The sequence below is a fragment of the Schistocerca serialis genome, chromosome 2 (genome assembly GCF_023864345.2).
Source record: "Schistocerca serialis cubense isolate TAMUIC-IGC-003099 chromosome 2, iqSchSeri2.2, whole genome shotgun sequence".
NCBI classification, from domain to species: Eukaryota; Metazoa; Arthropoda; class Insecta; order Orthoptera; family Acrididae; genus Schistocerca; species Schistocerca serialis.
The window spans coordinates 452,999,848-453,018,647 of record NC_064639.1 but is presented as its reverse complement, the minus strand read 5'-3'; the positions used below and the strand labels follow the sequence as shown (position 1 = coordinate 453,018,647).

Genomic DNA, 18,800 nt, shown 5'->3' with positions numbered 1-18,800 from the left:
ATATTGTCTCTCTTTAAGATCTGAGTTCCTTTACCCTTTGTTGACCTAAATGCACTTCTTAATGTTTTATAATGTATAGAGATTATTGAAGCCACTTCTTTTGTGAGAGCTAATTATGAATAAGGGAAGATTATACACAATAATAATAATACTGAATTTTATAAGAACTTCATTTAGATACATATTATTGTACTTTATTCAAAATTAGCAACACATCAAATTTTAGGACATTACATTACCAATGTGGATGTGCACTTGGTATGATAAGTAAGTTTTGACATTTAGACAAATGAAACAAAATGCTCTCATAATTTTTGATAAAAGAAAGTGAGTGTAGATCTCTCTCATTTTTCTTAAACTCCTGACTACTGGTTCCATGATACATTTGATGCTGGAGACACCCATCACTGTGTCACTTAAGCCGCCCCCCCCCCCTTTCCTCTGAAGAAATTCTGCACAATACAGTTTCAAATGTGAACAAAAATGCTAGTGTAACACCTTGATTATAACCTAGCTCTCATGAATTAACAATTTGATTGCTCAGCATATAGTTCCTCCACAAGTAAGCTATTTGGAAACTCTTTCTTAAAAATGAGTAATACTGTGAACTCTGAAAAAAGGAAATTCCTATGTGAATTCTATTGTCTTTCATGATGAGAAGAAATGCATTTTACACAATAATATATTGTTTATGATTTTTTTCTGTGACCAGTTCTGTCAAGAAGATTATCCTGCTACGTCCCTATGAGTGTTACAACTCATAAATTCAACAAAACGACAGTGCCTATTAGTTCAATGGTGATGGTCAACTTTTGTCTTCTTTCTCTGTATCAATATGGTAACCACATATTTAATGACCTAAAAAACAGTGAAATATGCAAGCATTTATGACCTAAAACTTACATAAATAGGATCTTAAAAAATAAAATATGACTTTACGTAAGTTTATTTAAAAACATTCCCATTGATTTTTTTTTATACAATATATGTAATCCAAGGGCTAATAAATTAACAAACGTTTTGATCTAATGCAGTGGTGGGCAGGGCTACAGCTGCCACTTGGTGCCATAACGCTCCTACACTCAGTATGTATCCAATGGTGGTAGTGTGTGGCCTGTGTCTCTGCTACTTTGCTTTCTGTGACATATTAAAATGTGTACTGCAATAGAAAATCTCATTACTTGTGAAGCGTGTTCTGTAATTAGGTTTCTATTGGCAAAAAACTGCAAACCAACTGGAATTTATTATGACTTTTGTGTGATGTGTATGGAAAAGGAATAATGAGTGAAAGCTGAAGGCGATAATGGTGCACTGATTTTAGAAATGGCCATACCAATGTTCACAATGAGGACTGCAACGGTAGGCTTAGCCTTGTGACTGATGAACTGGTGGTGAAAATCAATGAAAAACTTCATGAAAATCATCATTTCATGATTATGGAATTTATGCAACATTTTCTCCAAATTTCACAGAGTTTGGTGCATTAAAACATTAAAATTGTGCTGGAGAAGCTTGGTTGTTGTAAATTTTGTACTTGGTGGGTTCTCAAAATCCTGATGGAAGACCACAAAAGAAAAAAAGAGGCTGGCTGCAGCAATGATTGTCCTCTACAATTACGAGAAAAATGGTAACAAAAATATCAATCATGTTGTAACTGGGGACAAGACTTGAGTGAAGAATGTCAATTGTGAAAGAACTAAAATGGCAGTCAATGGAATGGGAACTCCAAGAAAACAAGGAAGTGTTTGCAAATGCTGTCAGCAAGAAAGATCGTGGCTAATGTGTTTTGGCCAACAGAGTGATTCTTATTGATTTCCTTGAATATGGCACAACAATTAACTCAGAGGGGTATTGTCTATCACTGACCAAATTAAGGCGGTGATATAAGTCAAGTGTTGGGAAAAACTTAGCATGCACGTTTTGTTTTTTCATGACAATGCATGTCCAAACTTGGCCAGTCACAGAGTTACTATGGAGTTTTGGATGGGTGGTTTCTATAATCTACTACACAGCCCGGATTCAATGTCGAACTACCACCTCTTCCCAGCAATAAAACCATGGCTTGTTACACAACGCTTTGATACTAAAGCCTAATGTCAGGGTAGTATAAACCAGTGATTGCAACTGCAGGTAGAAAATTTCTACTGAAATGATATTGTGTGATAAGTGCATCAATTTGAATGATAATTATGTAGGACAGTACTGAATGGATACTTTATTTACTTTAGCTGAATTTTCCCAGAAAATAAGACAATAGGAAGTGAAACTATGCCGAATATGCTTCTCAAGTCAACACAATGGCAAACAGTGTTAAGTGAAAAATTTGCTGTACTTAGCTTCTTGATTCGTTTATCTATTTTTTTTTTTTTTTTTCCCACTCAGTGGTGTCTTGTTAACCAGATGAATATCATGGAATTTTATACATTTTGTTTCACACACTTTCTGTAAGTACTCATAAGTTACAGGTAATGAGTGTTCCACACTGCTGTTCATCTCATCAGCAGGTATCTCCCATCAAGACACGGGGGTTATTTGCTTATATGCGTCCTATCCACAGCTATGGCAACAATTTAAGCTATCAGTATCAGTTCTGTCGTTCTGTCACAGCACCAAATGATAGTGTACAGAGTGTGGATGATCCAGTCACAATGACAAATCTGCATCCACTATTAACAATCTATCTAGTTGTGTGGATTCTTTCTACCTCTATTGTAATTAGTACAATATTCTATTCACATTCCCTGTGGGAATGATAATATAGGCACAGCAGTATATTCCTAAATTTTTCAATGCTTGAAACTTTGTAGTTGATGTCTATCTTCTGGCATCTGCCAAATCACGTTATGTAAATAATGTGTGATATGCATAAATTTTGCACTTCTCTGGTTTTATGACTACTTCTACACTATCATAGCAAGAATGAACAGTGTAGCATCAGTTTATCCCACTAAAATTGGTGAAAAGAGCGGAGCAAAACAAATCACATCTTACACACTGCAGGTTTTGAGATGTGGTATGATAGAAATTTTGGGGAAAATGATGTTAAGGCATTTGCAGTTCACTTTCAGTTGAACAAATGAGATAAAATTAAAGCATTTTCATATGTTTTTGACAACTGTGAGAACTTTGGTAGAAACTGCGAAAACAAAGCAAAGTATCTCACAAATTAGCTTCCACTGGTGATTACATCAAGACAGTTCCAGTGCCATCAAATGAATGTCAATCTGATCATTAATTCATTAATGATGCCATAGCCTCTCTGTTAACAAAAAGTGTTTCTTCACAACTTTTTCTGAAGTGGAATGGCCCGCCACTAACTTGCTTTGACCCTTCAAAGTACATGGAATCTTGGCTGCTTCATGAACGGCACACCATTATGGACACCAACAGCAAGGAAAGATTGAGAGGAGGGATGTACAACGAAACCCTTTCAAAACTTTGAATAGTTATATAAACTGTAAGTTAATTTTCTGTAATAAATCATAAATAGAGAAATAATGTTTAACTTAATTAATAAAATATGTCTTGAAAGTTTTAGTTTTCACCAGTACAAATATTGTATTCTCACTTTTAAAATGCTCAGAAAAGTGTTAAAATAATTTTTGAAGAAGTCTAAATTTCAGAAACACCCCCAGAAGGTCACAATACCAGAACCTCTTCTTTTTTTCTACAAAGCACTGCTGTAAAATCTCTGACCAATTTTACTGTTTATCTGAAAAATACCCCATCACATCCCCATCAAGCTTCTTTAACAGTAGACAATTATTTCCTGAAAATAATACTGTATATATATCTTCTTCTGACATCTGTTACCAATGAAACTCAGAAAGCTCCTGATACACAGAGATTAAACCTGCCAGTGTTATGTTTGTAACTCTTGTAGGTTTTGTGGGATTATCAACAGCTGGATTATTTTCTTTCTTCAACACTCAGTCCTTCCACTAAAACCAACAGAGCATAGATTAAGCCACTTTCTACTAGCTGAATGTAAATTAGAACTAAAAATTGAGAAAATAAAACAGTGAACTAAAAACATTAACCTCTTTAGTTCTTAATACAGAACTTTCCTCACTCTTCTTTGCCAACAATCTATTTAGATTTATGTGTTCTCTAGTTTTATTTTAAATTTGATAGCAGTACCCTGTTCATCACCAAGGAATGCAAGGCAGAAACCACAAGCAATACATCAATGAGTGCAATGAAAGCCTCTACAACTATGAATTGTTTCAAACTTCGGCAACATGACTGATACTTATAAATTATTGCTTTGATAATTTCCATAAGCTAACAAAATAACTGATTTCTTCAATGCATTGAGTATTTTAAATATATTGCAGGACATACTAGCCCCTTAAAGAAGTCCCTAAGTTTAAATACCTTGATTTCCTCGACAATGATGTTGCAGATGGAGAGTCCATTTCAGTAATGGCATTGGCAACAGGTTTCACATGAGTCACACCACCTGTAAATGAAAGCTGTTACCAATATGCTCTTCACATTTACTGATTAATTATTAAACTATAAATCAACAAAACATAAACACATCTGATATACATTCTTAACCATACAATGGATTAATTAATCTGTTGCAATGACTAGTAATAGAAGGAAAAAATGTTGTAAACTGTAAAAATCAGCATCAATAATTATGAAAACTGAAGGGCCTGAAAATGAAGAAATCTTTTATGAGAATAATGTATGAGTATGTTAAACAATGGAAGCTCCTTGATGGAATAATGTCAATATTACGACAAGGATAGATTACTACTCACCATACAGCAGAGATGCTGAGTCACAGATAGGCACAACAAAAAGACTATCAAACAAGTAAGCTTTCAGGCAAAAAGGCCTTTATCAGAATCAGACACCAAACACACAAACACATGTAAATGCAACTCACACACACATCGCCACAGTCTCCGGCTGCCGAGGCCAGACAGTCGGGTCTCGGCAGCCACAGACTGTAGTCGTGTGTGCATGTGAGTTGCATTTGCCATGAGTGTGTATGTTGTTTGATTCCAATTGAAGGCCTTTTTGTCCAAAAGCTTAAATGTTTGACAGTCTTTTTGTTGCAACTATCTGCAACTCAACATCTTTGCTATATGATGAGTAGTAATTTATCCTTTTAATAATAATGTCATATAAGTATATTACTTGAATAAAAACAGACAACTAACATTTAATGTTGGCGTAGGCTTTAATGTTTAACTTGTTCACTTTATGAATGCTTAAACTGAAAATTGTACACATATCAAGAAAAGTTTTGCATCAGCCCAGTTCCCAGAACTCCTGAAGATAGACATTGACTGTGGATATTGCATCACAGACACAGTCCCTTTCATTGTTCAGAGATATCACTAAACCCACCCAAAGATGTAAAAAACCATGCATGAGCAGTGCCTATTAGACGAAGGTGGTCCGACAGCCGATCAGTTCCAGTCATTCCAAAGGGGAGGAGGTACACGGCTCATGTTGTCTGTAGTTCAACCATGCCTAGATGGTAAATACCACAGTTCAAACATGTCTGCATAGTTACTTTGTGCCAGGAAGGGCTCTCAACAAGGGAAGTGTCCAGGCATCTCGGAGTGAACCAAAGCGATGTTGTTCGGACATGGAGGAGATACATAGAGACAGGAACTGTCAATGACATGCCTCGCTCAGGCCGCCCAAAGGCGGATGACCACTACCTACAGATTATGGCTCAGAGGAGCCTTGACAGCAACACCACCATGTTGAATAATGCTTTTCGTGCAGCCACAGGACGTCATGTTACTACTCAAACTGAGCACAATAGGCTGCATGATGTGCACCTTAACTCCCCATGTCCATGGCGTGGTCCATCTTTGCAACCATGACACCATGCAGTGTGGTACAGATGGGCCCAACAACATGCCAAATGGACTGCTCAGGATTGGCCTCATGTTCTCTTCACCGATGAGTGTCACCTATGCCTTCAATCAGACAATCGTCGGAGATGTGTTTGGAGGCAACACAGTCAAGCTGAACACCTTAGACACACTGTCCAGCGAGTGCACCAAGATGGAGGTTCCCTGCTGTTTTGGGTTGGCATTATAAGGAGCCAATGTATGCTGCTGGTGGTCATGGAAGGTGCCGTAATGGCTGAACGATACGTGAACGCCATCCTCCGAGTGATAGTGTAACCATATCAGCAGCATATTGACGATGCATTCCTCTTCACGGCCAACAATTCGCACCCCCATTTTGCACATCTTGTGAATGATGCTTGACTAGAGTAGCCAGCATGTTCTCGAGACATGAACCCTACGGAACATGCCTGGGATAGATTGAAAAGGGCTGTTTATGAATGACATGACCAACCACCCTATAAGAGGAATCTACACTGAATCGCTACTGAGGAGTGGAACAATCTGGACCAACAGAGCCTTGATGAACTTGTGGATGGTATGCCATGATGAATATAGGCATGCATCAATGCTACTTGGTATTAGGGGTATTGGTGTGTACAGCAATCTGGACCACCACCTCTGAAGGTCTCGCTGTATGGTGGTACAACATGCAATGTGTGGTTTTCATGAGCAATAAAATGGGCGGAAATTATGTTTATATTGATCTCTATTCCAATTTTCTGTGCAGGTTCCAGAACCGAGGTGATGCAAAACTTTTTTTGATGTGTGTATATCGAATATTCCAATGAGAAAACTGTAGAATTACAAGGTGGCAGAATGTCTGGCCAGTTCTTTGGTGAAGTTTGAGGTGCTGCTGATAGCCTCATTCCCACATCACAGGGGTCTAGTTCAACATGGTGTAATTGTTGAGGGATTCATTGATGTATTCAAGGCCAGGATAATATTGGGTGACAAGGGGGATGCTTCTGTGTGGTCAATTACACCAATAACCTGACCAGTGCTTTCCTCTCCCTCAACTATCCTGCAGACCTTGTCCACAAACAGATCTTCTGAGCAATACATTCCTCCTCATCCAACAATAATGTTCCTATCCCCAGACCATACAGAAGCATTCCCCTTGTCACCCAATATTATCCTGGCCTCGAATACATCAACAAACTACTACGCCAGGGATATGACTTTCTCAAGTCAAGCCCTGAAATGAGATCATCCCTTGACAATATTCTCCCCACACCACCCAGAGTTGCCTTTCGTCGACCACCTAACCTCCATAACATCCTTGCCAAACACTACAATATTCCCAGACCACCTTCTCTAACCAGCGGTTCCTACCCCTGTAACTGACCCCGCTGCAAAACCTGCCCCATTCATCCCCCCACAACCACCTACTCCAGTCCTGCTACTGGTAAAACATACACAATTCAAGGCAGGGCCACATGTGAAACAACACATGTCATTTATCAGCTGACATGCTATGCTTGCACTGCACACCCTTTTACATTGGTATGATGACAACTAAACTGGCTGAGCACATGAACGGGCACAGACGAACTCTCCGCCTAGGAGATGTCCAATACCCAGTAGCAGAGCATGCCCTCCAGCATAATTCTAGGGACCTAGGAGCCTGCTACACCGTATGTGCCATTTGGCTTCTCCCACCCAACACCAGTCCCTCGGAACTGCGGAGATGGGAACTTGCACTCCAACACATCCTTTCATCCCATCATCCCCCTGGACTGAACCTACATTAACCAACCTCACTCCCATTTACTCTTCTGTCTTCTCCTCTTTCCCTTTACTCTTTAGCCATTCACGCATATTTTCATCCTACGTAGTAGTGTTTATCTTTATACTATATACCTCTTCACTTCTGTATGCATCCTCTTTGGTCTGAAGCTGGCACAGTACTTACAGTAGAATATCTTTGGCTTCCCTCTGACACCCAGGCCTCCATCTTTGCTACCCTCCCTGTTTACCTTTTCCCTGTTGCTTCATAACCTGGGTTGTGAGTGACTGAATCCACTTCCCCTTTTTCCCCTTTTTTCCCCTCTCTCCTCCCTGATGAAGGAACAAAGTTCTGAAAGCTAGGATAAAAATTTTCTGTTCTGTTTTGTGTATCTATTGGCTGTACTGAGCCGAGGTAAGTACTGGCCAGCCCCTCTATCTCTTTGTTAGTATTTGTTTCACATCTTTATCTGAGATTTTCCATTAATCATTTAAATAAATATAAAAACATAATTGAACCTCTAGCTCTTAGAGCTTTCAAAGGAGAGAATGAATGATAAAAATAGGAAGGAAAAGCTATCTTTTCTTCCTTGTTTTTGTGACTTTTCTCATGATGTATGAACTACAATGACAATTTGAAAGAAAACATACCTTCACATCATCACAAACAACTTTCTGTTATGTTACTAGTGCATTATCTCACACAACATGCCTCACTGGAAAACTTGTTCTTGAGCACATCATAGGCATACAGTTGCTTCAGGTCATAGAAAGATGGTTTTTTAAACTTTTGAAGTAAGATGAAAATCACATGAGACCATTCCTATATTGTGAGATGGATATGGAAATACCTGGCTATGGGACTCCATACAAATGCTTGTATTTGGTCAATATGCTCAGAGCAGATGAATGTAATGATTGCACAAGATGCCATACAAACATGCACTTGCCCACTTCTAGGTTCTTCTAAAAATTAAGGAAATCATATTAAAATGTACAAATCTGAATTACGTATTCAATAGCTCCAATATGCTTGCTTTCAAGGAGGAATGTGCACAGTTGTCTTTGACCCAAACTCCTTGTGCACTTCCTTATTGTTGGAAGACTATGATTAACAGAGATGTAGTAGATGCATTATGCTACTTTGATTTTAATTTCTAGAGTCGCCTCTCACTGAAATGAATAAAATTAACAAATAACTGTTACAGACCTCCACACATTAGAATAACAGTTATCAAACATCTCTTTATAGAGCTGTAAATGCTGAGCCATCACTTCCTTTGGTGGTACTGACTGAAAACCTACCACATTTGAAGACTTCCAAGTAAGATGTAAAGGATGGTTACCAAACTACTCTCAAGAATATACTCTATATATTGGGAGGTACTGATGGTGTTTATTTTCCATATGCAAAATGCATGTCTGCACCAATAGCTTCGCTGTACATCTGAACATCTGTACATCTGAACCATCTTGCATCTTTGACAGTTTTTCTTTCCTGTTATTGAACTCATTAAAACAATTATAGACTGTGAAGCATCTCCATGGGACTGGCTGTTGAAAGTCTATGAAGTATCTTCAACAGACTTTTTTATGTTTACTGAACGTGTTCAAACTGTGACTCACCAAATTCAAATATACAGCTCTGCAAAACTTAAGGACAAGATAGCTAAAGTAACATAACATATTAACTGTTGTGGCTTGCCAATCTTTCTTTTTGCATTTGTGACACACGGCCCAACGTTGGGGACAATCATTTCGTGAATGTTTCGTAAAACACTGCGGACATGAAGGAAGTTGCCGTGGGGTTTGCTGCAGTTTCTTAGAGGTTTATTTACGGTTAGGCCGAGGCTGTGCTTGGGAGCGTACTGCAGCCACGTCGGCCGGCGGGGACACGCCACACACTTCATCAACAGTGCACAGAGGTTGTACGTCCCCGACATCACCCCCTGCCTCTATTTGCGCTCCAGCGGCATGAGAAATTTCTAAAGACTGAGCGATGGATAGGATGTCATCGAGAGTCGGATTTGCCAACAGAAGGGCACGTTGCCTAACTTCTTTGTCGGGCGCCGACTGGATAATAGCCTCCCGTACCAAGGAATTGGCATAGGACTCTTTGTGAACGTCAGTAACAGATTGACACTTTCGACTGAGGCCGTCAAGTTCAGCAGCCCAAGCACGATAGGATCAATTCGGTTGTTTTTGACCATGATAAAAGGCAACACAAGAGGCTACCACATGCGTATGCTTTTGAAAATATACGGACAGAAGGGAGCACATTTCAGCAAAGGACAAAGACGCAGGATCTTTCAAAGGAGCCAACAACAACCGATACATTTGAGGTGAAATCCATGAAAGGAACAGAGACTTACATGTTTGGTCATCTGCGACATGAAATGCCAAGAAGTGCTGTTGAAGACATTTTTCGTAATCAGACCAGTCTTCCACCGTCTCGTCGTAAGGAGGAAAAGGAGGGAGCGACAACGACAAGAGACGCCCCGCATTGGATGCCACGTCGAAATCACGAATCGCATTTTTGAGAAGCATTTGCTGTTCTATGAGACCTTGCAATAGTTGCTCTACAGTAGCCATGGAAGCCTGTAGGTCAACGATGAAAAAGAAAAATTCACTACCTCGTCGCCAATTGTTATAACGTCAAGTTGAACAAATACATTTCAAGGATGACAGATCAAGTAAACAAAGTAAGACGGGTGTACACTTTAACAGTCAAATCAGAACAGAGTCTAGTGGCCGCTGGCTGGCTGGCCACTTAGGTGGCGCTGCTGCTGCATGGCTGGCAGACAGCGCCGCATGTAGAGGACGCGCGTAACTGCGCGGCGGCACTTTGAAAGATCGGCGAGTCACAACATTAACTACTCTGTGGAAATAAATGAAAGTGTGGGATCATGTTGCCAGGGTTCATGCACAGAAAGATGGATGTCACATGGCATGAGGTCAGCAGGACTATAGTGCCAGATGGGGCTGGCCCACAACATGAGGCAGTTGAAGGGATGGGAAAAGACAGTCAGTGTCAATCAACGAGCAGTTATGATGCACTGTCGTGATGTTCTTAATTGCAACATGGCCTGTAGACAAAATTTTGATGACTTCACACAGGAAAGAATCACCAGGGAACTGGAAGGGTGCAGTGTGGCAAGTGCAGCCCAGGGGTTTGGTACTGCTCACAGCTTTGTTCACGGGCATGGAGAGTGTTCCAATCTCTGGTAGTCAGCTCCATGGAAGTTGAATGCCCAACAAAGGTAATGGACCTAGATGGCTGTTAGAGGGCACAGTCTTGTAGCAGCACTGTGATCACAGCATAAGTGCACCACTCTTATCACCATGTGAATGCGCTGGCCAATAGTGATCCTCAAAGTCGATATCAATACAACTACCCAGTGAATGTTCAAATGGTCCTGTACTTGTGTCTGATATTGTCAGTTACTATCATATCTGTCCTATGGAGTATTGTATAACCACCTCACTTGAGCCTTTGTCTTTCTCTCTTGTCGTGATGCAGATTGTCTCTCTCTCTGCTCTTGCTCTTGGTCTGTTGATATCATTGTGGCACAGGTTTCTGCTTTGCACTTTGTTTTTTACAAAGTTTGCTTTGATCTTGTTCTTGTCTGTGTCCTGTACACTGTCAGTGAGCTGTGTTTAGCTCGGCTACCGCTTGGTGTCATGTACCTCTACTTCAGGTTGCTCTTCTGCCTTGTGCCTTCAGGTTTTTCTCTCCTGGGTTCTGACACACATGCTGATATCCAGCTACTCACAGTTATAGCAAAAACCACAGAAAATGCTGTCCAAAGATGAGGAGGTTGTCAAACATGATCAACTACAGCAGCAGTTGACTGCTATATTATGCATCATGTAAGACAGGACCCCAGCAAACAGTGGGTGCAACTGCTACCACATTTAAGATGACTGCAACGATTGCAAATCTCATGTTCCACAGTGGCACAGCAACTGCTTGATGGTGGTCTCTTTACCCAATGACCAGAATTTTGTGTTCCATTGACACCCTCACATTGTCGTCAGCATTTGCGATGGTGCATAGGGATTTGCATAGGGATTGACCAACAAGGACGACGGTCACATGCTCTTCTGAGATGAGTGCAGATATAGCCTGGGTAGTGATACTGAAGATACACTTATATGGCCAGAGGTGGTAACAACTAATGCACCCAAGAACATTATCAAGCATGGTAGTTTTGGCTGTCCAAGCGTTGTAGTGTGGACAGGTATAATGTTGCATGGGCATACTGACCTTCAGATCTTTGAAGGTGGTACAATCACGACTCATTGTTACTCTGACTCTGTACTACTTCCTCATAAATGTTTTTCCAGGGATGCATTCAACCCTGTCTGCATTATTACAGATGACAATGCAGGACTGCATCGAACAGCACAGGTGAAATAGGACTTGGAACAAAAAGATATTCAGCAAATGGACTATCCCTTGCGTTACCCCCATCTAAATCCCATTGAGCACATGTTGCATGCTTTGAGGAGATATACATGCAGTACATTCACATGTACAGACGACATTCAGCAGTTGTCAACCGCACCAGTGGAGGAATAAAACACCCTCCCATCGGAACTCCTCACAAACCTTGCAGCCAGCATGGATGCATGTTGCAGAGTATGCATTGCTGTCCACAATGATCACACACTCTATTAAGAGCTATGTCCCACCTTTCATTATATCCGGGGGTCCATCATAAATCATCGTGACTTCACTGTAATTATTATCTTTCTATAAAAGTTTCACTTCTGTTCATATCATTGCGTATATCTTTCAGTTACCTTCTGTACTAGAATGTAGGTGTTCTTTCTATGTATGGTCCAATTTTCATCGAGCTATGTTACTTGGCAGCTGCACATCATGTGAAAGTTACTTTAATCCATAAGTTTTGCACACCAGTGTAGTTGCTCAGGATAGTAATCTACAATCAAACTTTGAAATCAGAGTGTGTTGGTATGTTCTGATGGTTCCTTCTTAGTTCATATCCACATCCATACTTATCGAACCTCTGTGAAATGCGCAACAGAAGGTATTTGTCACAGCACCACATACTATGGTATCTTGCCATTCCAGTTGTGAGTGTAGCACAGGAAGAATGACTGTTTAAATGTCCCTGTGCACACTTTAATCAATCAAATATTGTCTTGTAAGTCCCTATGATTAATGCATAAGGGGCTGTACTACACTACTGGCCATTAAAACTGCTACACCATGATGATGACGTGCTACAGATGTCAAATTTAACCGACAAGAAGAAGATGCTGTGATATGCAAATGATAAGCTTTTCAGAGCATTCACACAAGGTTGGCGCCGGTGGCAACACCTACAACGTGCTGACATGAAGGAAGTTTCCAACCGATTTCTCATACACAAACAGCAGTTGAACGCTGTTGTCTGGTGAAACGTCGTTGTGATGCCTCATGTAAGGAGGAGAAATGTGTACGATCACGTTTCCGACTTTGATAAAGGTTGGATTGTAGCCTATCACGATTGCGGTTTATCGTATCGCGATATTGCTGCTCGCGTTGGTCGAGATCCAATGACTGTTAGCAGAATATGGAATCAGTGGGTTCAGGAGGGTAATACGGAATGCCGGGCTGGATCCCAATGGCCTCGTATCACTAGCAGTCGAGATGACAAGCATCTTATCCACATGGCTGTAATGGATCGTGCAGCCACGTCTCGATCCCTGAGTCAACAGATGGGGACGTTTGCAAGACAACAAACATCTGCGCAAACAGTTTCACGACATTTGCAGCAGCATGGACTATTGGCCCAGAGACCATGTCTGCGGTTGCCCTCGATGTTGTATCACAGTAAGGAGTGCCTGCGATGGTGTACTCAACGACGAACATGGATGCACAAATGGCAAAATGTCATTTTTTCAGATGAATCCAGGTTCTGTTTACAGCATCATGATGGTCGCATCAGTGTTGGTTGACATCGCGGTGAATGCACATTGGAAGCGTGTATTCGTCATCGCCATACTGGCGTATCACCCGGAGTGGTGGTATGGGGTGCCATTGGTTATCTGTCTCTGTCATCTCTTGTTCACGTTGACGGCACTTTGAACAGTGGACTTTACATTTCAGATCTGTTAAGACCCATGGCTCTACCCTTCATTCGATCCCTGCGAAACACTACATTTCAGCAGGATAATGCACGACCGCATGTTGCAGGTCTTGTACGGGTCTTTCTGGATACAGAAAATGTTCGACTGCTGCCCTGGCCAGCACATTCTCCAGGTCTCCTACCAACTGAAAACGTCTGGTCAATGGTGGCTGTGCAACTGGCTCATCACAATAAGCCAGTCACTACTCTTGATGAACTGTGGTATCGTGTCGAAGCTGCATGGGCAGCTGTACCTGTACACTCCATTCAAGCTCTGTTTGACTCAATGCCGAGGCATATCAAGGCCGTTATTACGGCCAGAGGTGGTAGTTTTGGGTACTGATTTCTCAGGATCTATGCGGCCAAATTGCGTGAAAATGTAATCACATGTCAGTTCTAGTATAATACATTTGTCCAATGAATACCCGTTTATGATCTGCATTTCTTCTATGTGTAGCAATTTTAATGGCCAGTAGTGTATGTTGCAAGATTCCTGATATAATACTTGTCTTAGAGACTTTGCAAGTAGGCTTTCCTGGGATTCTTTTATTTTACATGTTTAGTCCTGTATGACCAAATTAAGAAGAAAAACTCCATGGTCCTAGATCACGTCAGTACATTAAAGTAAAATCAGAAAAATTAATAACAGATAAAATTTACAAGAAGCCTATACAGATGACAAGCTGTTGAGTATATTTTAGAATGATCAACAATATAAAACAATAATTAGCTTAATGTTTTTCGGGAACTGCCTGATGAAATAGAAGGCATGAGCCATGAGGAAACTCTTCAGTTTGGACTTGAAAGATCAAGGATTATTGCTATATTTTTTAAATCATGTGGTAGTTTACTGAAAATGGGTGTAGCAAAATACTGTGTGTCTTTCTGCACAGGCATCAAGGAGGTGTGATCCAAATGCAGGTTGGATTTCTGCCTCATATTAACCAAACAACAAATGACATTAACCCACTAATCATATGCTCATTCTGTGTATAAAAATGCTGGTTTTAATTTAATTGTATTTTACCAACTGTCAAAACTGAGTCTTACTGTGATTTATCATCAATTTATCTTTTACAAGCCACAAACTTATGTGCTGAACTGCACAATTTGATACGCTGCCTATGTTGCACTCAGCATGCTTCATTATCAAGCTAGTGTCATCAACAAACGGAAATAATTTAGAATCACCTGTCGTACTAGAAAGGCATTTATATACATAAGAAAGAACAGTGGCCCCAGTGCTGACCCCTGAGGCACCCTCCTCCCCCTCCCCCCCCCCCCCCCCTACTCAACCATGACCAAATTAGACACCATCTGGCAGCCATTCTCATTTCTGTGGGTAACGACCTTTTGCTGTCTGTTCATAAAGTATGGGAGGAGCCAATTGTGAGCTACTCCTCTTAGTCCATAGTTGTCCTCTCCTGTAGTAATATTTTTTGTTCAACACATTCAAACACCTTAGTTAAATCAAAGAAGACGCCTAGTGTTCACAACTTTTTGTTTAATCCATCCAGCATCTCACAGAGAAAAGAGAATACAGCATGAAGCATTGTCAGTTGTTAAACTACTTCCACACCCTAATTATATGGTTCACAGCCAATTTTGTGAACTGAAATGATCAATTACGCTTATATGAGGTGTGATAAAAAATGGAAATTTTTATTTTTCTTACACAAGCTTTATTTATTCATCAACATCAACTTTGTCCCCTTCACAGTAATCCCCCTCAGATATAATATATCTGTGCCAGCACTTTTTCCAATCTTGGAAGCACTTCTGGAACTCACTTTTTGTCATGGTGTTCAGCTCCTTAAGGAATACTGTTTTAGTCATCAAGGGTAGGAAATCAACATCCTTTTATGGTTCTCTTCAGCTTCAGGGATAGAAAGAATTCACAGAAGGCCATGTCCGGTGAAAACAGTGGCTGAGGAAACGTAATGGATTTGTTTTTTGCCAAATATTTCATGAACATGCATTGAGGTGTGAATGAGAATATTATTGTGATGCAATTTCCATGGGTAGATTTGTGGCAATTCTGGTCCTTTTCTTTGGTTTGCATCATGTCACAGATGCATAATTTCCAATTAGTACTCCTTATTGACGATAAAACCAGAAGATAGAAACTCATGATGCACTATCCCACTGTAATCAATTTTGCTGTTTGATGTTTCATTCCCAAACTATCCAAAAAAAAAAAAAAAAAAAAAAAATTGCTTGGTATGAGCCAAGGATATGCCGACGTCATCAGCAACCTCTCTGATGGTGATTCAGTATTCAGTGATTTTCCAAAACCATTTTCTTCACTTCTTTCAAACTTTGCTCCCAAGACCACAAATTTAATACAGATTCATATTCATCCAAAAAAGTTAGCAAATATGTAAAAACAGAGCCCATCACATTTCAAAAACAGCTAGCCCAAAAACAGCTATAAACAAAAAGATTTGTGTGCCTGGTGATAGTGATTGATGTAGAATTGATGCATTACTGAGAGATAAATGTAATTTAATGGTAACAGGTTTTGTAAAGCCAGGAACACAGTTTTGTGAGATAAATGGACTAAGAAATTCTACTGAAATATCCAACTTAAGTAAAGGTAATCTTGTTGTGCAGGGTGGTTCAAACGATGTCTATGGAATGAAATGAATATGTTCACAAAAGAAATGAAGAATTTTTAAACAACTTATTACATATAAATGCTCTCATCATTAACATCCCTCGTCATTACGATTTGGCAACCATGAAATTTACATTATTAACAAACTAGTCTCAGAAATACGTTCTATATTTCATAACATAGAGATGAGTGATACAAACAATTTAAGAAGAAGATTTCATACAGCACATGGGCCACCTTTAAATATGCTGGGAAAATACCAACTAGCAGAAAAATTATGAAATCATATTTTGAAGAAACCAACCCTAAGTTTCAAAACAGTCAGACAAACACAAATTACGAAATGGTTTAGACCAAAAACAATAGATGCATTGGCAGAAGCAGCACAGTGCCAACCACTCAAAATCATCTCACCTACTGAAAATTGCCTGCAAGAAGCCACATATGAAAATTTTTAGAGTAAGTGCTTTGTTGGAAATACCTTTAGAAAAATAACTAATTAAACCTTCGACTAAGAAGCCAAAAGCCCACCATTTGTTGTATTACATCATAATGTCCAATCAATCATAAATAAAATTCCAATGCTAAAGTGTTACTTCAGTCACAAATAAAGCTTAATGTAATATGTATCACTGAACTCTTGTTGTATAAAAAAGGAATTCAGTTAACCTCTGTTCCAAGGTACCCACTAACAAGCTAATATTGTAGGAACTTCTCCACACATGGTGGTACTGCCATCTCTGTGAAGCACCAAATAAAATTCTGTGAGCTAGGTTTAAATAAACTTCTTGCACCATCAGCAGTGATAGTGAGCATTCTATGATTAAACTACCTGAACTAAACTATATAATTATAAATGTATATAGAGCAAAAAGTAGTAATATTCCCATCTTTGTGACCAAATTAAAAGTTCTGTCAAATAATGTCACCACATTAAATATGAAAATAATTCTTTATGATGATTTTAACATTAATTTTTTGAAAAACAGTAATTCTATACATGCTTTGATAAACTAGAGCAAATCATTCAATATGATCTCCACAATACACTCTCCAAAAAGATCAACTGAGCACATACATTCAATAACTGACTAAATCTTCGTAACTGATACTACCTCCATATTCATTGGCGAAGTACTGAGCATGAAATACAGTGACCATGATGCTTAGCTATAGAGCACAGATAAACAAAAAAGTAAAATCAGCCCCAAAACAGTAATTCAAAGAAGAACCTTTTCTGAGGGCAATATTAGTATTTTTAATTTCCTATTAGCCAAGGAAAATTGGGGAAAGTATTGATATGCAAAGAACTGTTGACAGTATACTCTTAAGCTTTCATAATACCTTCCTTTATTATTTTAATAGAAAATTTCTGCTTGAACAAAAATGTCAAGCAATAAAAATAGAAAGTCATGGGTAACAAAAGGAATCAAGATCTCTAGTGAAAGGAACAGATTTCTACAACACTTCCACAAAAACACAAAGTCACTCAAGATTTTTCTGACTGATGTAAAGCCTACTACAAAAAACCTATTTTAGCATTATTAGACAGGCAAAACTTATATGGAATGACAGTTTCATAAGTAACTCTTCAAACAAAATGAAACCCATGTGTTGAGTTATTAAAAAAGAAACTTGCAGTTCAATACCTAAAAAAGCGAATATTCCTCTATCACTTAAAGAATCTAAGGTCACAGATCCACATACAGTCCCAAACAAATTCAATAGATATTTCACCTCACTAGCCAAAGATCTCATTCAGGCTACTTGCAAGGTACCATTCTCAAGTTCCACCAATATGTCAAACACCAATAATGTTTAAATATTTGTTTGTGAAACAAACCACAATGAACTTATGAACATAATAAAGTAATTGAGCAATAAAACCTCTAGTAGCTATGATGAAGTACCTGGCCTCATATTAAAAGTGTGTGATCCCCTCACAGTAAACCCATTATCAACCATTCATTAAAACTGGCATCTTTCCAGATGCTCACAAAATAGCTAAACTCTCACTATTATTAAAGTAAGGTTCCCCTCATTTAGTATCCAATTATCAACCTTTGTCCATTTTAAGCATTTTTTCAAAAATCCTGGAAAAACGTTTTTGTGACAGACTTATACATGTCATAAACACCTATCAGCATTCAACAACATGGCTTTAGAAAATCTATGCCCACCCAAACAGCAGGTTTTGAAATGTTGGACCACACTCGAAACTCAATTGGCCAACATAATATGCTGCAGGTATCTTCTTAGATCTCTCTAAAGCTTTTGACACTCTATATCATAAAATACTGCTTGATAAATTGGAAAAAAGAGAAATAATAGGTGTGGCACATAGCTGATTATGCTCTTAGTTACAGAAATGCAGACAGAAGGTGTCACTTCTATATGATATTAATGTACAGAACAAAATCAGTAATAGGATTT

General features: G+C 39.2%; 1 protein-coding gene across 5 annotated transcripts in view; it reads right to left on the bottom strand.

Annotated features, from left to right (window-relative positions):
* The window catches only part of LOC126457332 (E3 ubiquitin-protein ligase CBL), a 181,277-nt gene that overhangs the window by 4,904 nt on the left and 157,573 nt on the right, over positions 1-18,800 (bottom strand). For all 5 annotated transcript variants that reach the window (XM_050093538.1, XM_050093541.1, XM_050093540.1 and 2 more), the window contains one exon: positions 4,378-4,462. In XM_050093538.1, coding sequence (XP_049949495.1) covers positions 4,378-4,462 — 85 coding nt within the window. The remainder of the gene's footprint in view (positions 1-4,377; positions 4,463-18,800) is intronic.